This window comes from Uranotaenia lowii, chromosome 2, assembly GCF_029784155.1.
Source record: "Uranotaenia lowii strain MFRU-FL chromosome 2, ASM2978415v1, whole genome shotgun sequence".
NCBI classification, from domain to species: Eukaryota; Metazoa; Arthropoda; class Insecta; order Diptera; family Culicidae; genus Uranotaenia; species Uranotaenia lowii.
Genome location: NC_073692.1, coordinates 172,581,123 through 172,601,816, shown reverse-complemented (window position 1 = coordinate 172,601,816; position 20,694 = coordinate 172,581,123). Strand labels below are relative to the sequence as shown.

The following is a 20,694-nucleotide window of genomic DNA, read 5'->3' as shown; positions in this document are numbered from 1 at the left end:
AAACTTGTAAACCTCCTGCAAAGTTTCGTCGCATCGTGTTTCTCGCTACACTACCTTGAATGTGATTGGAAGAAATTCTAGAGATTGCTTGACGATTTCATTCATAGAATCTTCCAACTCGATGGATGCAATCACGTAATCCTCATTTGGCCGAGTGTGCTTGTTAATCAGCCTGGAGAGAATATCGGCATACCCGAAGCTATCTGTATTGATGTACGTGATGCTGAAATCATGCAAGAGTAAGGTTAGTGCCCACCGTTGCAGCCGATTCGCCGTGTACGTAGGAATGCCTTGTTTGGAACCGAAGATGGACAGAAGTGGTTTGTGGTCGGTTTCCAAGGTGAACCGTCTTCCGAAGATCATCCGGTGGAAACGGGTAACGGCGAAAACTAAGGCAAGGCCTTCTTTTTCGATTTGGCTATAGTTGGATTCTGCTGGGGTGAGACTGCGACAAGCGTGACAAATTGCCTTAACATGACCATCTGGCAATTTGTGTGCGATTTGGGCTCCTATACCGTACTGCGATGCATCCGCCGACACGATTATTTCCAGGTCTGGATTGTAGTGCATGAGGGCCAGCGGGGATTGGAGAATTTCTCGGAACCGGTTAAAAGCTTGTTGACATTCATGGGACCATTCCCACGGCGTTCCGGCTTTCAACAGTTGATCCATTGGGTACCGTAACTTGCGCATTTCGGGGACATACTTGGCGTAGTAGTTTACGGCCCCAAGGTAAGAACGAAGAGTGAGTACATCGTGGGGAGCGGGCATAGAAGCAATCGCTGCAGTTTTGTCCGGGTCGGGACGGATACCATCTCCGTCTAAGATCTGTCCGAGATACTTCACTTGGCGCATATTGAAATTACACTTTTCGATGCGCACAGTGAATCCAAATTCCTCCAGCTTGCCCAAAATACGGTCCACGTTGCGGTTCTGCTCCTCCACGGTTCGTCCACCTACAATCAGATCGTCGAGATAACCGCAGCAAAGTTCCAAGTTGGCAATTATGGTGTCGATTATTTTCTGGAACGCACCGGGAGCCGATTTAACTCCGGGACTCAGCCGGGTATACCGGAACAATCCGAGATGGGTATTGATGGTGAGCAGTTGTTGGTCCCGCTGGTCCACCTCGACCTGCAGATACGCGTCTGACAAATCGATGTGGCTGAAGAACTTGCATCCGGACATTTTAGCGAAGATGTCTTCCGGGCGCGGCAACGGGTACTGATTGGGTTCGAGAACGGCGTTCAAACCCGTCGAGAAGTCAGCACATATACGGATTTTGCCTGTCGGTTTCCGCACTGCCACTATTGGTGCCGCCCAGTCCGAATGGTCGACTGCTTGGAGGATGCCCAGACTTTCGAGCCGATGAAGTTCGTCTTCGACTGCAGCCTGCATGCTGTACGATACCGGACGCTTAGGGCGGAATACTGGTTTCGGGTTGCCCTTTAGCGTTAGTTGAGCCTTAACCTTGGTACACAGGCCCATACTCTCGGTGAAAACCTTTGGGAATTTCGTTTGCCAAAAATGCTTTGATGATTGTGATGTCGTGTTTACTTGGTTGCAGTAAGCACTTATTGGTACGTCCCACAAGCCGAAAAGGTCTAACCAATCTGAGCCTAAAATATTCAGATTAAGATTAGCAGAAGCAACACGACACAAACCTGATTTTGTCACGCCGCCGATTTGTGCCTCGGCCCAGAACTCCAGAGCGAGATCGAGTGGTTCTCCGGAAGCTGTTCTCGCGTCGCACGGTGCTTGTCCCAGCGGTTGTCCGAGTTGCCGCCAGTTTGTGTCCGAAATAATAGTAATATCGGACGCCGAATCTATCTGCAACCGGACTGGACAGTTGTTGATCAGAACTTCCGCATACTTTCTCCGCTGGTTCACACTTTTCACCGAAACAACTTTACATGTTTTGTTTTTCGGTTGAAACTTCTTCTTCCCGGGGGTCTTCTTGAGGAAGCAGGTACAATACCCCTCTTTGTGCCCTTTCTTCCGGTAATCACGGCACTGATGCTCTCGGTACGGGCAATCTCGGTTGAAATGCATTCCCCCGCATGACCAGCAGGGGGTTTTCGGGTGGTTGTTTGCAGACTTGGATGAGGGTTGTTTATAGTTTGGTTTGGAAAAACTATGCTGTTGAACTGCGTTCACTGATGTTGCTGAATGTTGTTTTTCAACCAAACTGTTGTCCTGTTTAAGGTTTTCTAAACTTTTGCACTCTTCAACCACTTTTTGCAGGGTAATATCCACGGTGTCAGTGATCTTGTTTATCAAGCGCATACGGATGTCGGAATCTCTATGCGACTTCAATCCGCTGACAAAGATCAAACACTTAAATTGTTCGTCGGTCATCTCCCTGATCTTCGCATCCACGCATGCTTTGTTTACCTTGCAGGAGTAGGAAACAAAGTCTTCGCCGTCTTCCTTGATGGTCTGCAGGCATTGGTACCTGTGATGGAATGTGGATACGGGAGAACCGAAGATGGATGTGAGCTTTTCGATTTCAGATCCCTCGAAAGCTGCGGTAAGATGAAGCTCGTGAACCGATCATGTGCGGCCGGGTTCAATTTTCGCATGAGTAGTCTGACCTTCGCTGAATCGTCCAACTTTCCGGCGTCCTTGTCGAAAAGGTCCTCGTACCTTGAAAACCAGGCGTCGAAGGTGTTACCGTGTTCCGGGTCATAGGTGAATTCCGTGATGTTGCTAGAGAGCGAGTCAAGAGCTATTTCGTCTCTGTTCAACTCCGAAATTGCTCGATGCGTCGCTGATACCTGGTCGGACAGTTTTGCCATAAGCTGCTGCTGTTGAGACAGGATCTGGAGCAACAGACTGGAACTCGTCTGTTCCCCGGTGTTTGGCTGATGCTGGAACGGGTCGGGCATGATACCTAACCTCCAAACCACTATCTGTCCAAAAACGGTTTCCCGGCGAGTTTTTTGGCAATTCGCGAAAGGGTTACTACGAACCTCGTCGCCACTTTGTTGTGATACGTAATTAAAAAGGCCGCGTCGTACACAACAATACTTTAAAACTTTATTTAACTTTACGTGGATATAAAAATAGCATGTTAAGACTTTGGCGGACAAATATAAAAGAGAACTATTCTATGGCTTATCTTCTTTTTATCACTTCCGTGTGGGAGCATCAGGCTTCTGACAGTCCGTCAGTCGATGAGCCCCACTGATGATGATGGTTGATGATGGTGTCGTAGGGTGGGCCTCCTCCCAACACTTATTAATAGTGATGAATATCATCCTTAAAAAAGATAACTATTTTTTGAAGCTTAACCCTTCATTCAATGATTTTTTATTTTTCCTTAAAAATCCGTTTAAACCTTTGGAAATGATGAGTACTTAAAGAAAAAAAATTAATATATTAATACGATTTTTCACTTTTTTCATACATTAATTGTTGCAAATTTGTTACTTTAATTAACCCTCATCCGCATTAGGGTGTCATTTTGACACCATTGCAAGTTTGAAGGCTTGTAACTTTTTTCAGAAGCTTCAAAATACAAAAATTTCTTCGGGGACCCTAAATGAATTCAAAAGTTCTTCAATATTGCATCTTTACTTTTTTATGGACGAACCCTGGAAGCCTGGACAAAAAAACTCCCTTTTCCGACTTTTGGTGTCATTTTGACACCACAAAAGTAAAATCTATTTAAGTCGTTTGAATTATTATGAACTTCATATAAAACTTATATCAATAGAAACCTTGTAATGTCAGTAAAATATGTTTAGAACATTATGTACAGCTAAAGTTACAAGTTTTCTCGTTATTCAGCATGAAAGAAAAAAAATCTGAAAAAACATGCCTCACGAAAACTGTTGTAGTTCATATGTTACACGTCCAAAAAAATATTTGCCTTATGCATATGAAAGCTGAAGTTAATGCCTACATCATGAAGACAAGAAATATTTTTTTAAATTTTTTTTAATGAAATGGTCACAAAAAGTTCAAAAAAGTGGTCTAAAAAACCTACTTTTCATTCGATTGCTAGTAAATACTGTTTGAGCGATGGTAGAGTTTTGAAAAAAAATATGACTACAAAATGTATTAAAATTCCAACATTTTGCTGTCTTTAGATTTTTAATGCAACAAAAATTGAATTTACTGGAATTTTTCAAAGTTCACTACTTTGCGCGATTTTTTTACAAATTGAAATTTCATCTGTTTTTGTGGTCCACCGTCAGGTTGTACCCGGATTATCAGTGCTTTTACTTTGTTTGGACCAACCAAGAGTATATTCATTGGAAAGCACATTTAATCTTCATTCTAGTGAGGTGCTGCAATTTACGCTGTGAGATTTCACAAAAATATGAAAATTATAAACATAAAATCATTCCTGAATTTCTAGAACCACAAGCACCTCGTCCAGCAAAACGTGTTTGTTTGCTCTCCGAGTAGGTACGGTGGGTGGAGATTTGGGCAGAGAGCGAAGCCGACAGACGAAATAATGATGCGTGTCGTACGTTTCTCGGTTGGAAATTTTCTATTGACAGTAGTTCTCGTTTGCTAGTCACGACACGCATCATTATTTCGTCTGTCGGCTTCGCTCTCTGCCCGAATCACCACCCACCGTACCTACTCGGAGAGCAAACAAACACGTTTTGCTGAACGAGGTGCTTGTAGTTCTAGAAATTCAGGAATGATTTTATGTTTACAATTTTCATATTTTTGTGAAATCTCACAGCGTGAATTGCAGCACCTCACTAGAATGAAGATTAAATGTGCTTTCAAATGAATATACTCTTGGTTGGTCCAAACAAAGTAAAAGCACTGATAATCCGGGTACAACATGACGGTGGACCACAAAAACAGATGAAATTTCAATTTGTAAAAAAATCGCGCAAAGTAGTGAACTTTGAAAAATTCCAGTAAATTCAATTTTTGTTGCATTAAAAATCTAAAGACAGCAAAATGTTGGAATTTTAATACATTTTGTAGTCATATTTTTTTCAAAACTCTACCATCGCTCAAACAGTATTTACTAGCAATCGAATGAAAAGTAGGTTTTTTAGACCACTTTTTTGAATTTTTTGTGACCATTTCATTAAAAAAAATTTAAAAAAATATTTCTTGTCTTCATGATGTAGGCATTAACTTCAGCTTTCATATGCATAAGGCAAATATTTTTTTGGACGTGTAACATATGAACTACAGCAGTTTTCGTGAGGCATGTTTTTTCGGATTTTTTTTCTTTCATGCTGAATAACGAGAAAACTTGTAACTTTAGCTATATATAATGTTCTAAACATATTTCACTGACATTACAAGGTTTCTTTTGATGTAAGTTTTGTTTAAATCGGTCTAACACGCCAAAAGTTATAACGATTTGAGCTTGTGGTGTCAAATTGACACCACAAGTGCTGATTAGGGTAATGAAATCTAATGCGGATGAGGGTTAAAGGATTAATAACTTTTGTGTCTTAACTTGAATCGAAAGGCCGTCTTCGGATGAAATATTTGTCATAGTTTAGGCTTGGAGAAAACCCATTTAAAAAAAAAATCGGACGAATGGGACCAAAGTTATAGATAATAAACTGGATATTAGTGATCCTCTCGAAGAAAATGTCCCAAAATCCCATACAAACTTGAGGCTCGTTGAGCAACCCCTTCCCGTGATCCGATTTGGCCCAAATTTGGCATGAGACTTTGCACTAGGCCTAGGATCAATTTAAGCCTGCAGCGCATAACTTTTTCAAATGTCGGGTCATTTGGGGCAGTCTAGTGTATGAAACACGTCAAGCGAAATTGTCAAGCATTTTTCCGCCCTTACTTCTTTCCGAACTATCAAGTGAATATCATCCAAACTCAAATTTTTTAAAAAACATTAAAAATTGCAATCGAGCGCAACAACAATGGTTAAAATCGGTCATTATTTAACGAAACGGCATGCATTTCACATTGAGTGTTCTGGTCGAATTTAGTCGTCTCATTAAAACAGTGATGAATATCACCCTTAAAAAAGTTAACCAATTTTTGAAGCTTATTAACTTTTTTATCTTAAGTTTAATTGAAATGCAACCTTCGGATGAAATATTTTTCATAATTTAGGTCATAATAATCCCAGTTTTTGAAAGAAATCGGCCGAAGGAGACAAAAGTTATTGACGAAAAACTGGTTCTTCATGTTCCTCTCGAACAAAATGTCTCAAAATCCCATACAAACTTCAGGCTCGTTGAGTGACCCCTTCACGTGGTCCGATCTGTCCCAAATTTGGCATGAGATCTTGTACTAGACCCAGGATCAATTTAAGCCTGCAGCGTAGAACATTTTACAGGTTTTAAATTTCCCATACAAATTTGGGGCAGTCTATTATACACATTATGAACTTAAAATTCGTTATTTTTTATCTGCAAAGTTTTCTTATGCCAAATAAAGCGTCGAGAAAAATATTTTGTCCATTTTTTGCTTTAAATTTCAAGCAAGCTGCTCAGCTAAAATGAATTATAAAATTTCAGTTTTGGGTCAACTCATAACCTATGAACGTTATCTTGTCAATTTGGATTTGTTGGCCCACGTTTTCCCACAGTTTGTCAAATAAAAAAAACTCTTTTTTTAAAACAGTTAGAACTCGGGAAATTCACGTATTTAAAAAAATATACAAAAATGCCTAATGATACCTTAAAAATGTAGAAAACCTTTCCATTATTTTTTTTCTTTTTTTTTCTTTCATTATAAAAAAGTTATGAAGTAAAGAAAAAAAGGGGTCCATGATACCCCACTCTCCCCAACTTAAAAACTCTGTAAATATCCATGGATAAGTTTTGAACCCAAACGTAGCTTTTGAGACCCCAGGGTTTGAGAAATTAAAAAATGACTCCATATCGACTCAGTCTATTGTATACTGTCTATGGAGCCACTCATTGCATTATTCAGTCGTGATCTAAATATAAAAAAAACATGTGAAAAATTTCACCTTTATGATTATGAAAGTTTAAAAACCACTTTAAATTTGAATTATGATATTTTTAAAATTTTAGAGGGAATTCGGTTGTTCTCTAAATTTCTAGGATATTTTAGTAATGTAATAACCTAACTCACTGGATTTTCAAAATGAACTATCGATTTCATCGATCAGTGGTGAGATAAAAAAATATTTATGAAGTTTTTATTTCAGAGCTATTTTGATTCGGTAAGTTTGTGGATTGTAGAAATGGAATGTTTAGAGATTTTTTTTAATAACAGTTTTGTAAATGATAATATTAATCTGAATTAAAACTTGCACTCAAGGAACTTTGTTCTCAAAGATGGTTAGATTAAGGTTGCCAGATTGCCCGATTATTTAACTCCAAACTTGCTGGATTTCATTAAATATGCCCGGATTATGCCCGGATCTATTCACTTTATTTGGTAAGTTAATAAAAAAAAACTATGTTGTAAATTTTTTTTATTTATGCCTTCAAAACAGAATTTGTTGAGAAAGTTTATAGAAAAAAATCATGAAAGGTTTTCTGGTAGCCTAAGATACGATTTAAAATCTGTCGACCAGTTTTGATGAAAATATTTTTTTTGTTAAGTAACTTCTGGGTTTAGGCAAAAATTGCATAAGTTTTGAGTTTTACGATTCGATTGTCTTAAAATACATTCTACAAGTATTATTTTTGGTCAAACCGTCATTATTTTGGCTCTCGGCTTTGCTCTCTGCCCAAATCACCACCCACCGTACCTACTCGGAGAGCAAACAAACACGTTTTGCTGGACGCGCTGCTTGTGGTTCTAGAAATTTAGGAATGATTTTACGTTCATAGTTTTCAATTTTTTGTGAAATCTCATAGCGTAAATTTTTGCACCTCACTAGAATGTAGATTAAATTTGCTTTCCAATGAATATACTTTTGATTGGTCCAAACAAAGTAAAAGCACTGAAAATCCGGGTACAACCTGACGGTGGACCACAAAAACAGATGAAATTTCAATTAGTGAAAAAATCGCGCAAAGTAGTGAACTTTGAAAAACTCCAGTAAATTCAATTTTTGTTGCATGGAAAACCTAAAGAAAGCAAAATGTTAGAATTTTAATAAATTTTGTAGTCATATTTTTTTCAAAAACTCTATCATCGCTCAAACAGTATTTACAAGCAATCGAATGAAAAGTAGGTTTTTCAAACCACTTTTTTGAACTTTTTGCGACTATTTCATTAAAAAATTAAAAAATATATTTTTTGGCTTCATGATGTAGACATTAACTTCAGCTTTCATATGCATAAGACAAATATTTTTTTGGACGTGTAATATATGAACTACAGCAGTTTTCCTGAGGCATGTTTTTTCGGATTTTTTTTTTCTTTTTGAATAACGGGAAAAATAGAAGCTTTAGCTATATATAATGTTCAAAATATATTTTACTGACATTACAAGGTTTCTATTGATATAAGTTTTATATGAAATTCACAATAATTCAAACGACTTAGATAGATTTTACTTTTGGAGTGTCAAATTGACATTCTAAGTCGGAAAAGGAAGTTTTTTTGTCCAGGCTTCCAGGGTTCGTCCATAAAAAAAGTAAAGATACAATATTAAAGAACTTTTGAATTATTTGGGGGTCCCCAAAGAAATTTTTGTATTTTGAAGCTTCTGAAAAAAGTTACAAGCCTTCCATCTTGCAATAGTGTCAAAATGACACTCTAAGGCGTATGAGGGTTAAAAAACCAGAATCAGTCTAAAATTTGTAAGCTTCAACATGATTTAAACTGGATTGTAACCTTTCCTCTTTTAAGATTCATAGGTAAATTTCTTAAAATGTGTTTCGAATACCCGTTAAATAACCGTTGCAAACCCGAATATGAGGTTCATCTACCCTCAAGAACTCAATTCAACCTTAAGACAGAAATTTTACGATTTTTTCTCAATTGATTTAAAAAATGCAATTTTGGTTATTCTAACGAATATTACTAAGTGGAGTATATCTAGCATATAGCAAGCTATGCTCTTGTCACAAAATAAAGTAAACAAGGTGGATCATCAATTAACAAACACAGAGCAACTCGTAATAAGACAATCAAATTATTTTATGAGAGAGTTATCATCAATGAGTACTAAGAAGCGATTTGGATAGATATTAATTCCGCTTTGAAGAACGTTAAAAAATTTTACGATAATATTGTTTTACTTCGAAAATCAGTAAAAATTAGGGGGGTAATTAGCAGCGTTACGTAGATTTCATAGGGGGGTACGTCGAAGCGTTACTATTTGTGACATACGGGAGGTAGGGGGTTAAAAGTGCATTTTTTGCGTTACGTAATTTATGGATGCCGCCTTAGCAGTTTTTTCGGTCTTCTTTAGGTTCCGCTTGACAATAGCCCAGTATTTCTCAATTGGGCGGAGCTCTGGCGAGTTGGGAGGGTTCTTGTCCTTGGGAACCACCTGCACGTTGTTGGCGGCGTTCCACTCCATGGCCTTTTTACCGTAATGGCAAGATGCCAAATCCGGCCAAAACAGTACGGAACAACCGTGTTCACATAACTTTCACTCTTTCACGTAAATTTCTTGGTTGACAGTCCCGGAAGCTATGAAATGCTGCTTTTCAAGACACAGGTACAGATGGCTTGCCAAACCAGATATTTCTTCGCGAACTTTGACAGTTTCATGTGCTTGAAAATATCTGCTACCTTTCCCCTTCCTTTTGCCGTATAAAACTCCTGTCCCGGAAGCTGCTTGTAGTCGGCTTTGACGTAGGTTTCGTCGTCCATTACCACGCAGTCAAACTTCTTCAGCACCGTCGTAGTGTACAGCCTCCGGGATCGCGCTTTGGCCGTTGTATTTTGTTTATCATCGCGATTTGGAGTCACTACCTTCTTGTAAGTCGATAGTCCGGCTCGTTTTTGGCTCGATGCACGGTTGTAGACGATACACCCAGCTTATTTGCGGTATCTCGGAGAGAGAGGTTAGGGTTTCGCTTGAAACTACCGGCAACTCTTTTTGTCGTCTCAGCGGCTTCCGGTTTTCGATTTCCCCCGATCCAGATTTCCTGGCTGTCCACAAACCTTCCCCAAACACTTTAATTACATTTGTAACGGTTGATTTGGCAACTTTTAGCGATTTTGCCAGCTTTGCGTGCGAGTAGCTCGGATTTTCGTGATGCGCGAGCAAAATTTGGTACGCTGCTCTTCTTCCTTGAACGGCATTTTGACAACTGAAGAGTGAATTCCAAAATCAAAATAGGAGCAACATTCTACACACACACACACCTTCAAAATGAGGGGTGTTCAGGTTTTTGAAATGCAATATTGAAAGAAATACGTCAAGTTGATATTGACCAAATTTTGACCCTTTATTGGCTGACAAAGAGAACCAACTGTCCAATTCCCTTAAGTGAACTTTATGTAATCATTAATGAACTTGAAATTTGCAATAGTGATTAACCCTCATCTGCATTAGGGTGTCATTTTGACACCATTGCAAGTTTGAAGGCTTGTAACTTTTATCAGAAGCTTCAAAATACAAAAATTTCTTCGGGGACCCTAAATGAATTCAAAAGTTCTTCAATATTGCATCTTTACTTTTTTATGGACGAACCCTGGAAGCCTGGACAAAAAAACTCCCTTTTCCGACTTTGGGTGTCATTTTGACACCACAAAAGTAAAATCTGTTTAAGTCGTTTGAACTATTATGAACTTCATATAATATTTATATCAATAGAAACCTTGTAATGTCAGTAAAATAAGTTTAGAACATTATATACAGCTAAAGTTACAAGTTTTCTCGTTACTGCTGTAGTTCACATGTTACACGTCCAAAAAAAATATTTGTCTTATGCATATGAAAGCTGAAGTTAATGCCTACATCAGGAAGACAAGAAATATTTTTTTTTAAATTTTTTTTAATGAAATTGTCACAAAAAGTTCAAAAAAGTGGTCTAAAAAACCTACTTTTCATTCGATTGCTAGTAAATACTGTTTGAGCGATGGTAGAGTGTTTTAAAAAATATGACTACAAACTTTATTGAAATTCTAATATTTTGCTGTCTTTAGATTTTCGATGCAACAAAAATTGAATTTACTGGAATTTTTCAAAGTTGGCTACTTTTCGCGATTTTTTCACTAATTGAAATTTCATCTGTTTTTGTGGTCCACCATCAGGTTGTACCCGGATTTTCAGTGCTTTCTCGTCGTTTGAAGCAATCAAAACTATATCCATTGAAAAGGGAATTTTATCTACATTCTAGTAAGGTGCAACAATTTACGCTGTGAGATTTTACAAAAATATGAAAATTATAAACGTAAAATCATTCCTGAATTTCTAGAACAACAAGCAGCGCGTCCAGCAAAACGTGTTTGTTTGCTCTCCGAGTAGGTACGGTGGGTGGTGATTTGGGCAGAGAGCAAAGCCGACAGACGAAATAATGATGCGTGTCGTGACAAGCAAACGTGAACAACTATCAATAGAAAATTTCCAACCAAGAAACGTACGACACGCATCATTATTTTGTCCGTCGGCTTCGCTCTCTGCCCAAATCTCCACCCACCGTACCTACTCGGAGAGCAAACAAACACGTTTTACTGGACGCGCTGCTTGTTGTTCTAGAAATTCAGGAATGATTTTACGTTTATAATTTTCATATTTTTGTGAAATCTCACAGCGTGATTTGTTGCACCTCACTAGAATGTAGATTAAATTTGCTTTCCAATGAATATACTTTTGATTGGTCCAAACAAAGTAAAAGCACTGAAAATCCGGGTACAACCTGACGGTGGACCACAAAAAGAGATGAAATTTCAATTTGTAAAAAAATTGCGCAAAGTAGTGAACTTTGAAAAATTCCAGTAAATTCAATTTTTGATGCATCAAAAATCTAAAGACAGCAAAATGTTAGAATTTTAATAAAGTTTGTTGCCATATTTTTTTCAAAAACTCTACCATCGCTCAAACAGTATTTACTAGCAATCGAATGAAAAGTAGGTTTTTAAGACCACTTTTTTGAACTTTTTGCGACCATTTCATTAAAAAAAATTTAAAAAAAATATTTCTTGTCTTCATAATGTAGACATTAACTTCAGCTTTCATATGCATAAGGCAAATATTTTTTTGGACGTGTAATATATGAACTACAGCAGTTTTCGTGAGGCATGTTTTTTCGGATTTTTTTTCTTTCATGCTGAATAACGAGAAAACTTGTAACTTTAGCTGTATATAATGTTCAAAACATATTTAACTGACATTACAAGGTTTCTTTTGATGTAAGTTTTGTTTAAATCGGTTTAACACGTCAAAAGTTATAACGATTTGAGCTTGTGGTGTCAAATTGACACTCCTAGTGCTGATTAGGGTAATGAAATCTAATGCGGATGAGGGTTAATATGTTCGTTGTATGTGACTTGTTTTGCTTAATCCCCATGAGTGAACTATATGTACTCATTAACGAACTTGAAAGTTGCAAAAGTGGTCTATACGTACGTTATACGTCACATAAAGGGCACAAAAGTGCTCAAAACGGGATTTGGTAAGTCACAAAAAGTGCATTGAGGTGCTTTCAAAATCAATCACCACTTCGAGTTTTAGTTTCCGTTAGAACAACATCTAGACGTGGTCTTGTGGTAGCGTGTTCGATTCTTGCCACGAAGGTCGGGGTTTGATCCCTAAGCCGGGTAGGTTTTTTTTTCAATAAGTAATTTAGTAATTGAGTGACCATTCTGATGCGATATATGTAGGAAATATAGGAAAGAAGCAATTGAGCAATTCGACTAGTTTGGAATCCAGCGCGTGGAATCATGGCGGCACCGGTACAGAACACAGTAAATAATCAAGAGAAGGTGATATGAACCGAAGCCAAGCGTTCAGTTGAGATAGAGAGAGATTTTTTGCTCATTTTGCGATGTTTTGCAAGCTGAATTAAGAGGCCGCTGGAAGCTGAGTAGAAGATCATTAAGACTTGTTTTGGAACTTGAAAGTATCAATAAGAACTCAAATTTTGAGCTGCATGGAAAGTACTTCATATCAATGAAGAGGCTGAGTAAGCGTTTTTGTACCTGTTTTATGGGACTTTTGGTTGCTTGGGTTTTGACATTTAAGCCTTCAAAAAGCCCATGATCACGTTTTTCGAGTTTTAAACCACTGTGCAGTATATGGTTTTTTAGCCAAAATTTTAACGGATTTATTTATAAGAATCTTTTCAGTTTTGATTGTAGTCAATGTAAAAGTTCGTACGCAACATCGTACTACCCCAGATGGCAGTAGTGCAGTTTCGAAACAGCGAATACATGCACCAAAAATCCTACAAAAATAGTCAAATGCAAGCTGCTAAAAATTGTCGTACTTTTATGGGTCATACTGTAGACATAAACGAAACAATTTCTTCGAATTTTGATATTTTAATCAAAAACAATTAAGAAAGCACATAGATATAGGTACTTATTGTAGAAGGTGCCTTTTGTATTGTCTATGGAGCCACTCTTTTGCATTATTCAATCGTGATTTCAAATCCCTATTCAAAACATTAAAAAACTTTTGAACAACAACACAGTTTTGAAATTGATAATTTTTTTTAATATGTGAGGAACCACTTCAAATTTGGATTTTGTTGTTTTTAGAATCTTAGAGGAAATTCGGTAGTTCTCAAACATGTCTAAAGTCTGTTTCACTTAGAATCTGGTAGCATCTTTTCAATTACTGATACGCCCCTAGTTGCCACATCGCGAGTCTATTGACAGTGTTTTGATCCGGATGGTTTGTTTACTTAGTGGTGAAAATTTCATCAAGATTGAAGCAGTCAGTCAAAAGTTATCGACGATGGAACGCGAAAGGCGAGAGAAAATTCTGCATACTCTCGTAGAGAAACCGACTTGGTCAGGAGTAAAGATCGCGAAATTCCTGAAATATCCAAAATCGACTGTAAATTCGGTGCTGCAACGTTACCGGGAAACCCTTAAGGTAAATCGAGCAAAACAAACCAGGCGTAAAAGTGGAACATATGACCGGAAGCTGCGAGCAAAGGTATGTAATTCGATCAGTTCACAATAATCCTGGAATCTCCTTGCGTGATTTGGCAAAAAAGTTCAAGACGAACCACAGTACAGCTCGACGAATTTGTTTGCGAGAAAGCTTGCGGTCGTATCATGCAAGCAAACACCCCAACAGGACGCTGAAACAAAACCTGGTTGCCAAAACCAGGGCAAGGAAGTTGTACGAGAAAGTGTTTACCAAGTACAACGGATGCATTTTGATGGACGACGAAACTTACGTCAAAATGGATTTTGGACAAATACCCGGTAACAAATTTTACCTTGTAAAGCGTAAAGGGAATGTTACAGTTAGATTCAAGTTTGTTTTCTCAGATAAATTTGCTCGTAAGTTGATGATTTGGTAAGGGATCTGTAGTTGTGGGAAGAAGACTAAGATTTTCATCACTGGGGACACAATGAATGGAAATGTTTACAAAGAAGAATGTCTCCAGAAGAGGGTTTTGCCATTCATTCGGTCCCACAAAGTTTCGATGAAGTTCTGGCCGGACCTGGCAAGCTGCCACTACAGCCGGGATGTCGTTAATTGGTATAAGGAGAACATGATCGATTTTGTTGAAAAAAGTATCAATCCACCAAACTGTCCGGATTTTCGTCCCATCGAGAAATATTGGGCAATAGTTAAGAGCAAACTGAAGAAATGTTTCAGAACCATGAAAAAACCCGCTCGAATGGAAAAGTGGTGGAACAAGATGGTGAATGAGGTTACCAGCAGTACTGTGCAGAAAACGATGGGTGGTATCACAAAAAAAGTTCGAAAATTCATCCGAAAAGCTGACGAATGATTTTTATGTATTTTTTTTTCCTTATAGTGCAATAAAAACCCTACAAAACAACATTCTTAATGTTGTTGTACGTTATTTCTTTGGGGAGAAATGATATATTTTATCCGACCAGATTCTATGTGAAACAGACTTTAGGATAAAATATATATTACTCACAGGATTTTTAAAATAGACTATCGATTTCATCGCTCAGAAACAGAAAGATAAATATTTTTTTCTTAATTTCCTTTTTTTTAAATTTTTTCAATAACAATCAGAAACTGCGTTCTTAAAGATGGTTGGACGCATTGTGGAATTATGTCATCGATAAACAAAAATTTCAAAAGACAGAAACTCGAATCACTTGACACGCTTGACACAGTTTACTTGTGGATCTTTCAAAGTTCCAATAAGTGAAATAAAGAAAAAAAAATAACAGCATTTTTTTCGTCTCTACAGATTTCCCAGTTTTTATTTCAATAATTTCATTATTCATTAAAAAGTTATAATAGCTTTACAATGTGGTTTTGTTCTGTTTTTTTTTTCTTCTGTTATTACTTTTTTGTTTATAATTTCCATTATTTAACGTTTAGCTGTAATCGTGTGTGTAATGTGGCTTTCTTCCGTTGTGTGGATGTGGTGGGTGTTTTTAAATAGATTTTTAAGCTTAGGTGAGTGAAATTGTTTTTGTTTTGTTGCTGTTGTTTTTTTGTTTTTTACTTTGTATTAAGAACCATTTTAAATGCTTGCTGTGACATGCCGAAAGCGGATTTTAGAGTCTCGAAACTTAGTATAGTGAAAGGGATACGGTGCCCCACTTCTGCATAACTTCTGTTTAAGATAGTTCTTTGACATCAGCTTAGCAAGTGGGGCGAATTCCCTATAACTGAGTTTGTATTGTCCTAGAACCAATAGTCAAAAATAAAAGTTTCCAACGTATGTCATTCCTGCTCGAGTTTTTCATCAACAATCTGTGTTTAACTGCTTTGAAACTGTTCGGGTTTCTTCTAAAAGATGCACATGGACTATTGTCGCGCATCGGATAACACATTGCCTAAGCTAGACGGTTGGATTTAAATTTATCTTCGTTTAGCAGGTTAGCGATACAATCGGAATAACATATTCGAAAATTTTATCTAGATGCACATTGGATGTAGCGAAACCAGCTGTTGTCTTGCTTTACACCCTTCAAATGTCCAATTTCAGTTATCGAAATATCACGATACAGGTCAAACAATTAAATACGACTTAAACTAAGGATTTCAAGTTTCGATTTCATTTATTTTTTTACCTGTTTGCTAAAATAGTATTTTCTAAAAGTATCAAAACCTACTGATGGCTTAGCTCAAAAAAGTATATGGCTGCTTCAAACGGCATGACATTTTTCTTGTTTTCGTTCTGTTGTTGTCTCACTGAAAGTGTGTATGTAGGTGTGTTTTTTTAGTGTTTATTTTTGGGGAAAAAGGGGCATTTTCATTATTTATTGTTTAGATCATTGTTCATTACAGCTAATCCTATGATTTACCTAAACAGTTTTCAACTTTATTAACTTGTATTCGATATATGAACACAGTGCGCAAGTTTTTTGCTTATTTATCCTCGGAACGTAAGATGAGCTAGTTTCAAACTATACAAAAATAAACAATACTTGTTGCCGGGTGAGATAAAACGTAAATAAATACTTTATCACTAGGTGTCAGAAATAAATAGTAAACAGAAAAAAAAAACAACGGAATAAAAAATGAAACACAGTTTTCTAAATCCGATATTCTAGGGGCAATTTACCGAAAAATGTTACGCCAGCCAGCATTGACAATGGGTGATTGTTGCTGTTGCCGGGGGTCTATTTATGTTTATGTTTTCTTCTTCTTTGTTTGAACCGAAAAAAAAACGTTTAATTTGCTCCTTCGAGTGACGGGTGTGTGAGTGTGTTTTGCTGCTACTGCTGCTTTTGCGTTCGCTAGATGAACCAAAACTAATAATAATGACAAAGTTAGCACATGAAAATCGCATTGGCGCACCATCGATAACATTTACTTATAGCATTTTTTTCTTCCTTTTTTTGGTTTGGGTTTTATCGTATTTTTTTTTGTTCACTGACTTTCGCTAGTAGGTGTTTATTTATACGAGGCTCAATTTTTTGTTTTTATCATTTTTTCTATCAATTTTTCCCAATAATAATCGTTAATAATACTTTCAACAACTTTTTTGCATGTTCATTTTCATTTTTATCGGGATTATTTGCACGGGTGTCAAATATTATCAATTTTTAATCGGTTACTGCCGCGGGAGATGAGAGGATTAGTTCTGATTTGGCCACACTGCTTCAGGATGCTTTGGGATGGCTATATGTTAACGTGATAGCGTTCGAGTTTTTGGTTTGCTTGTATTGGTTTTGCTTGAGTTCGGAATCGGCTCAGTCGATTTGAAGCTGGAAGCACTGAGAGAAATTCGATAGAAAGCTTCCGGTGTATTTCGAATGTACACTGTCAAAGGGTTAGCGTATGTTGTTGACCAATTTTGAGATATTAAAGTCTGAAGAATTGATAAGGTGGACAATTTGATAAATTTTATTCCTTGGAAATCGCCACTGAAGGTAGAAAACAACACATCAGATCGTAGTTTAATTTGAGCGAAGCAAATATTCTAGCTAAGAGCTTAGTCAATAATTCTGCTCCAAAGATATTATTGGTCTACTGCAGTCTGCAAAAGGTGACGATCAATTTCAGAAATATCCTCAATTTGCCAGCGTTCCCGAGTCAAATGAAGACAATTTAGGTTTTAGGTCGAGCGGTTGTTGAATTGTAACATTAAGTTGACGAATATTTCTATATTTTCCGAATCAGATTGGTTGATCGCAAACTCTAAATGCGGTGTATTGTGGGTTTTTCTTCTTTCTTCTGGTTGTTTTTTTTTCGAGAGCATTGAGTAACCGTTAGGAGTACGATGAAATTGCAGGTTCTATTATTTGCATTAACGCGGCAAAGTTTTACGATTTCCGCTCGTTTTTTTGCTTTTGCTGTCTGCTGTCATTGTTTGTTTTTTGTTTTTTAAATACATTGTATCTGTTTTATTTTTTCCTTTTATTTATTTCTTGTTTTTGGGCAGTGAGTGTAAGAATAGAAAGAGGCCCTTGTAAACGTATGTCGCTCATATAATGATTTGACGGTACTCTGCAGCTTTTTGCACTATATTTCTGCTTTTTGGTAGCACTACACCCTTTTTTGTATTCTCTATAGCTCAATTAGTCCTAACTGTTGCCGATACTTGCTGATATTTCGGATATATTTGTGATTTCTTACCAATCAAACAGTGTTCTTCTTCAGTAGTTTCACTTACATTAACGTATTAAACTTTAAAATCGAATAAACGAAACAAGATTTGCTTTTTTTTTTCTTGATTTCAATCAAACCACAAATATATCGATAAACTTTTATCTTCTCATGTTCTTTTTTTGTTTTGCAGGTGTCTGTGTGAAAGTGTCTCTGTATAATGCTTTGTGTTTTCTTTTTGTTTACTTCTCTATAAAAGCTTCACATTATTTAAGTATGTTTGACTTATATAAAAAATAATCCTTCTACTTTTCGATTTCCGTGTTCTCCTCGGGTTCTCACGCATAAGTCATACTTGCTTGTTACCACTTGTTCATGTTTGCATGTACTTTTTGCCATAGTGATTTGCTCTCTCGTTTGTACACAGAATTTTTTTTAGCTTAGTTTTCTCTACTACCTCTTATTTAGCGAAATTCGAAAACTTACTGATTCAGCGTTTTCAAATTGCTTGTTGAAATTAACTTTCGTCCGAAATGCGCATCCTTCGTCCAATCTAAATAGCCTTACCTAGAAGAGTTCGTCAATTGTGTCGTCCTTGTGGCTTGCTCTTGAATGCGTATGAATGCGGCGGTGTTTCTGTTCCTGTGTAGTTCGTTTCTGTGTTCTTCCATTCTTGGTTGTTATAATTCTGTTAAGTCCTCGTCGATTGGTTGATTCCTTGGTTTGGTTCCTGTTCCTGTTGGGTGTGTGTGTGGTTTTTGTTTCATTCGTCATGTTCAGTCGATTGATTTTTAATTTTCTATTTTTTGGTTTTTTTTTTGAATATTTTTCCAATCATATCCAATCACACCACCTCGCCCTAGTCCGTCATGTGTCTGCTCGAAAGCTTTCGCTTTCCTTGATCCGATATTGGCCTAACCTCTTTCTTCGAGTTGCATTGTTATCTGTTTGTGTTCAATTTATGATAGACTCTTTATTAATAAGTGTTCAACAGGGTCGGTTTCGCGATTTCAGTATGAGTATACATTTAAGAGCTGTACATGTGTTTTTTTTGTTAAATGGTAGTAGCTTATAATCCATATTTGTTTTCGTCCTATACGAGATGATGTTTTCGCGCTTGTTTTTCTTTAGTATTATCATTAACCGCTATATTGTTTTGTTTTGTTAATTATACTTTAAATTACTTAAAGATCGCACCTAAATTTGTTGTTATTAGTTTTGAATTACTCACTTTCCGATGTTTCATTCCATTCATTAAGCCGTCACTTTACTAATGTCAGTTGAAGCTAGTTTTGTTTATTCTGTTCTTCCCTTTTTTTCTTCTCGAATTTCCTTCAACTAGTCTTCAATACTTGTTATCAATTATTAATTGTTTTTTCATGTGTTTTATCACCCGGCTCGTTTTTGGGCACACTCCTATTTAAACTGTTCATAATACAGATTAATTTTCCTCACCACTTATTTTACATCATCAGCTTCAAAATTTCGTTTCGTTCGGATCCGGAATCAATTTGAATCTGCTTCTTTTTTTATTTGATTTTTTTCAATTTTTCTCACACACCTTATAAAATGCGCGATCTTTATCCGCTTAGAAGTGTTTTGCGTGTGTCTGTCTGTTTTTGTGAAAGTGTTTTTTTTTTTTTGCATCAGATCTTCTTAGTCTCTGATCTACCTCTCTTCACTCTTTCTCATTCGCTGTCATTCACTACTAGTTGTTTGCTGTTGTGGCTTCTCTGTGGTTTCTCTGGTTGCTGCTGTTGAATTGAATGCTCCGTCGTTAGTCGTTGTCCTCCGCCGCCCGCCTAGACTCATCTTCTTCGGCCTGCCTTACTCTTGCCAGCTGCTACTAGGGACGATGGCCGCGTTTCTTAGTCAACCATCAGCTCGAAATGGACCGACCCTCTTCGATCCGCTCGGTCGTGGTGGATGTTGCGGGCCCAGGCTTTGCATTCGATGTTGATCAGAACACCGGCTGCAGACGAGAAAAAAAACAAGAGAGACTCGTTAATGTCCAAAGAAACATAACTCATGGCGACCGTGACAAAATCATAGATTCAAAAGAAGACACTCACTCTTGGGGCTCTCGAAGTGGACTGCTACGATCGGGGGCAAGTAGTTGTCGATGTTCTTGAATGGGAAGAAGTATCCCGGGAATCCTCGACGGGGGATGTAGTTGATCGGGCCGATGTGCTCGTTATCGGCCGGATTCTCGCCACCGCAGGAAACCCAGACAATGTTGGCCTGGGGACATAAAACAGAGTTCATTATTGGAGTCAGTTTGCCCACTACCCACGTTATACTCACGTTCTTGTCTCCACGGCTGAGCTCAGCACCGATGTGCTCCTGAAGATCCTCTGGCATGTGTTTGGGCAAACCCTCGGTGGTGTTGTACAACGATGGAACCCAGTTGAAGATCTGTGGATGCAAATAATAAACAAACCATTCAACTATCGTGTTAACGAAAACAAACAAAGCCCGAAAACGAACCTTGTTGAGCTTCAGGAATATGCACGGGCTCTTCTTCTTGAAGTTGTAACGATTCGCCTTGGTGCAGGGTCCCCATTCGTTCATCGGAACCTTGCAGACCTTGCCCTCCGGTGGGGGATTGTCAAACGAGCAGTCGACGCGGTTTTCCTGCTCCTTGTTGTAAGCTGTTCAAGAAGGTTTTTTTATGGTTAGTTTTGGTTGAT

General features: G+C 37.5%; 2 protein-coding genes across 6 annotated transcripts in view; both read right to left on the bottom strand.

The window, feature by feature from the left end:
* Positions 1-45: 45 nt before the first annotated feature.
* Positions 46-2,888, bottom strand: LOC129742090 (uncharacterized protein K02A2.6-like). Its single transcript, XM_055733934.1, has 2 exons — positions 2,551-2,888; positions 46-2,455 (listed from the first exon to the last, which is right to left on the bottom strand). The coding sequence occupies exons 1-2, from the start codon at positions 2,886-2,888 to the stop codon at positions 46-48; spliced, it is 2,748 nt and encodes a 915-aa protein (XP_055589909.1).
* Positions 2,889-15,186: 12,298 nt separating this feature from the next.
* Positions 15,187-20,694, bottom strand: part of LOC129743646 (sodium/potassium-transporting ATPase subunit beta-2) — a 113,763-nt gene continuing 108,255 nt past the window's right edge. For all 5 annotated transcript variants that reach the window (XM_055735726.1, XM_055735727.1, XM_055735728.1 and 2 more), the window contains 4 exons: positions 20,492-20,655; positions 20,309-20,419; positions 20,077-20,245; positions 15,187-19,976 (listed from right to left, as the gene is read on the bottom strand). In XM_055735726.1, the coding sequence (XP_055591701.1) occupies positions 19,873-19,976; positions 20,077-20,245; positions 20,309-20,419; positions 20,492-20,655 (548 nt within the window). In that variant the 3' untranslated portion in view covers positions 15,187-19,872. The remainder of the gene's footprint in view (positions 19,977-20,076; positions 20,246-20,308; positions 20,420-20,491; positions 20,656-20,694) is intronic.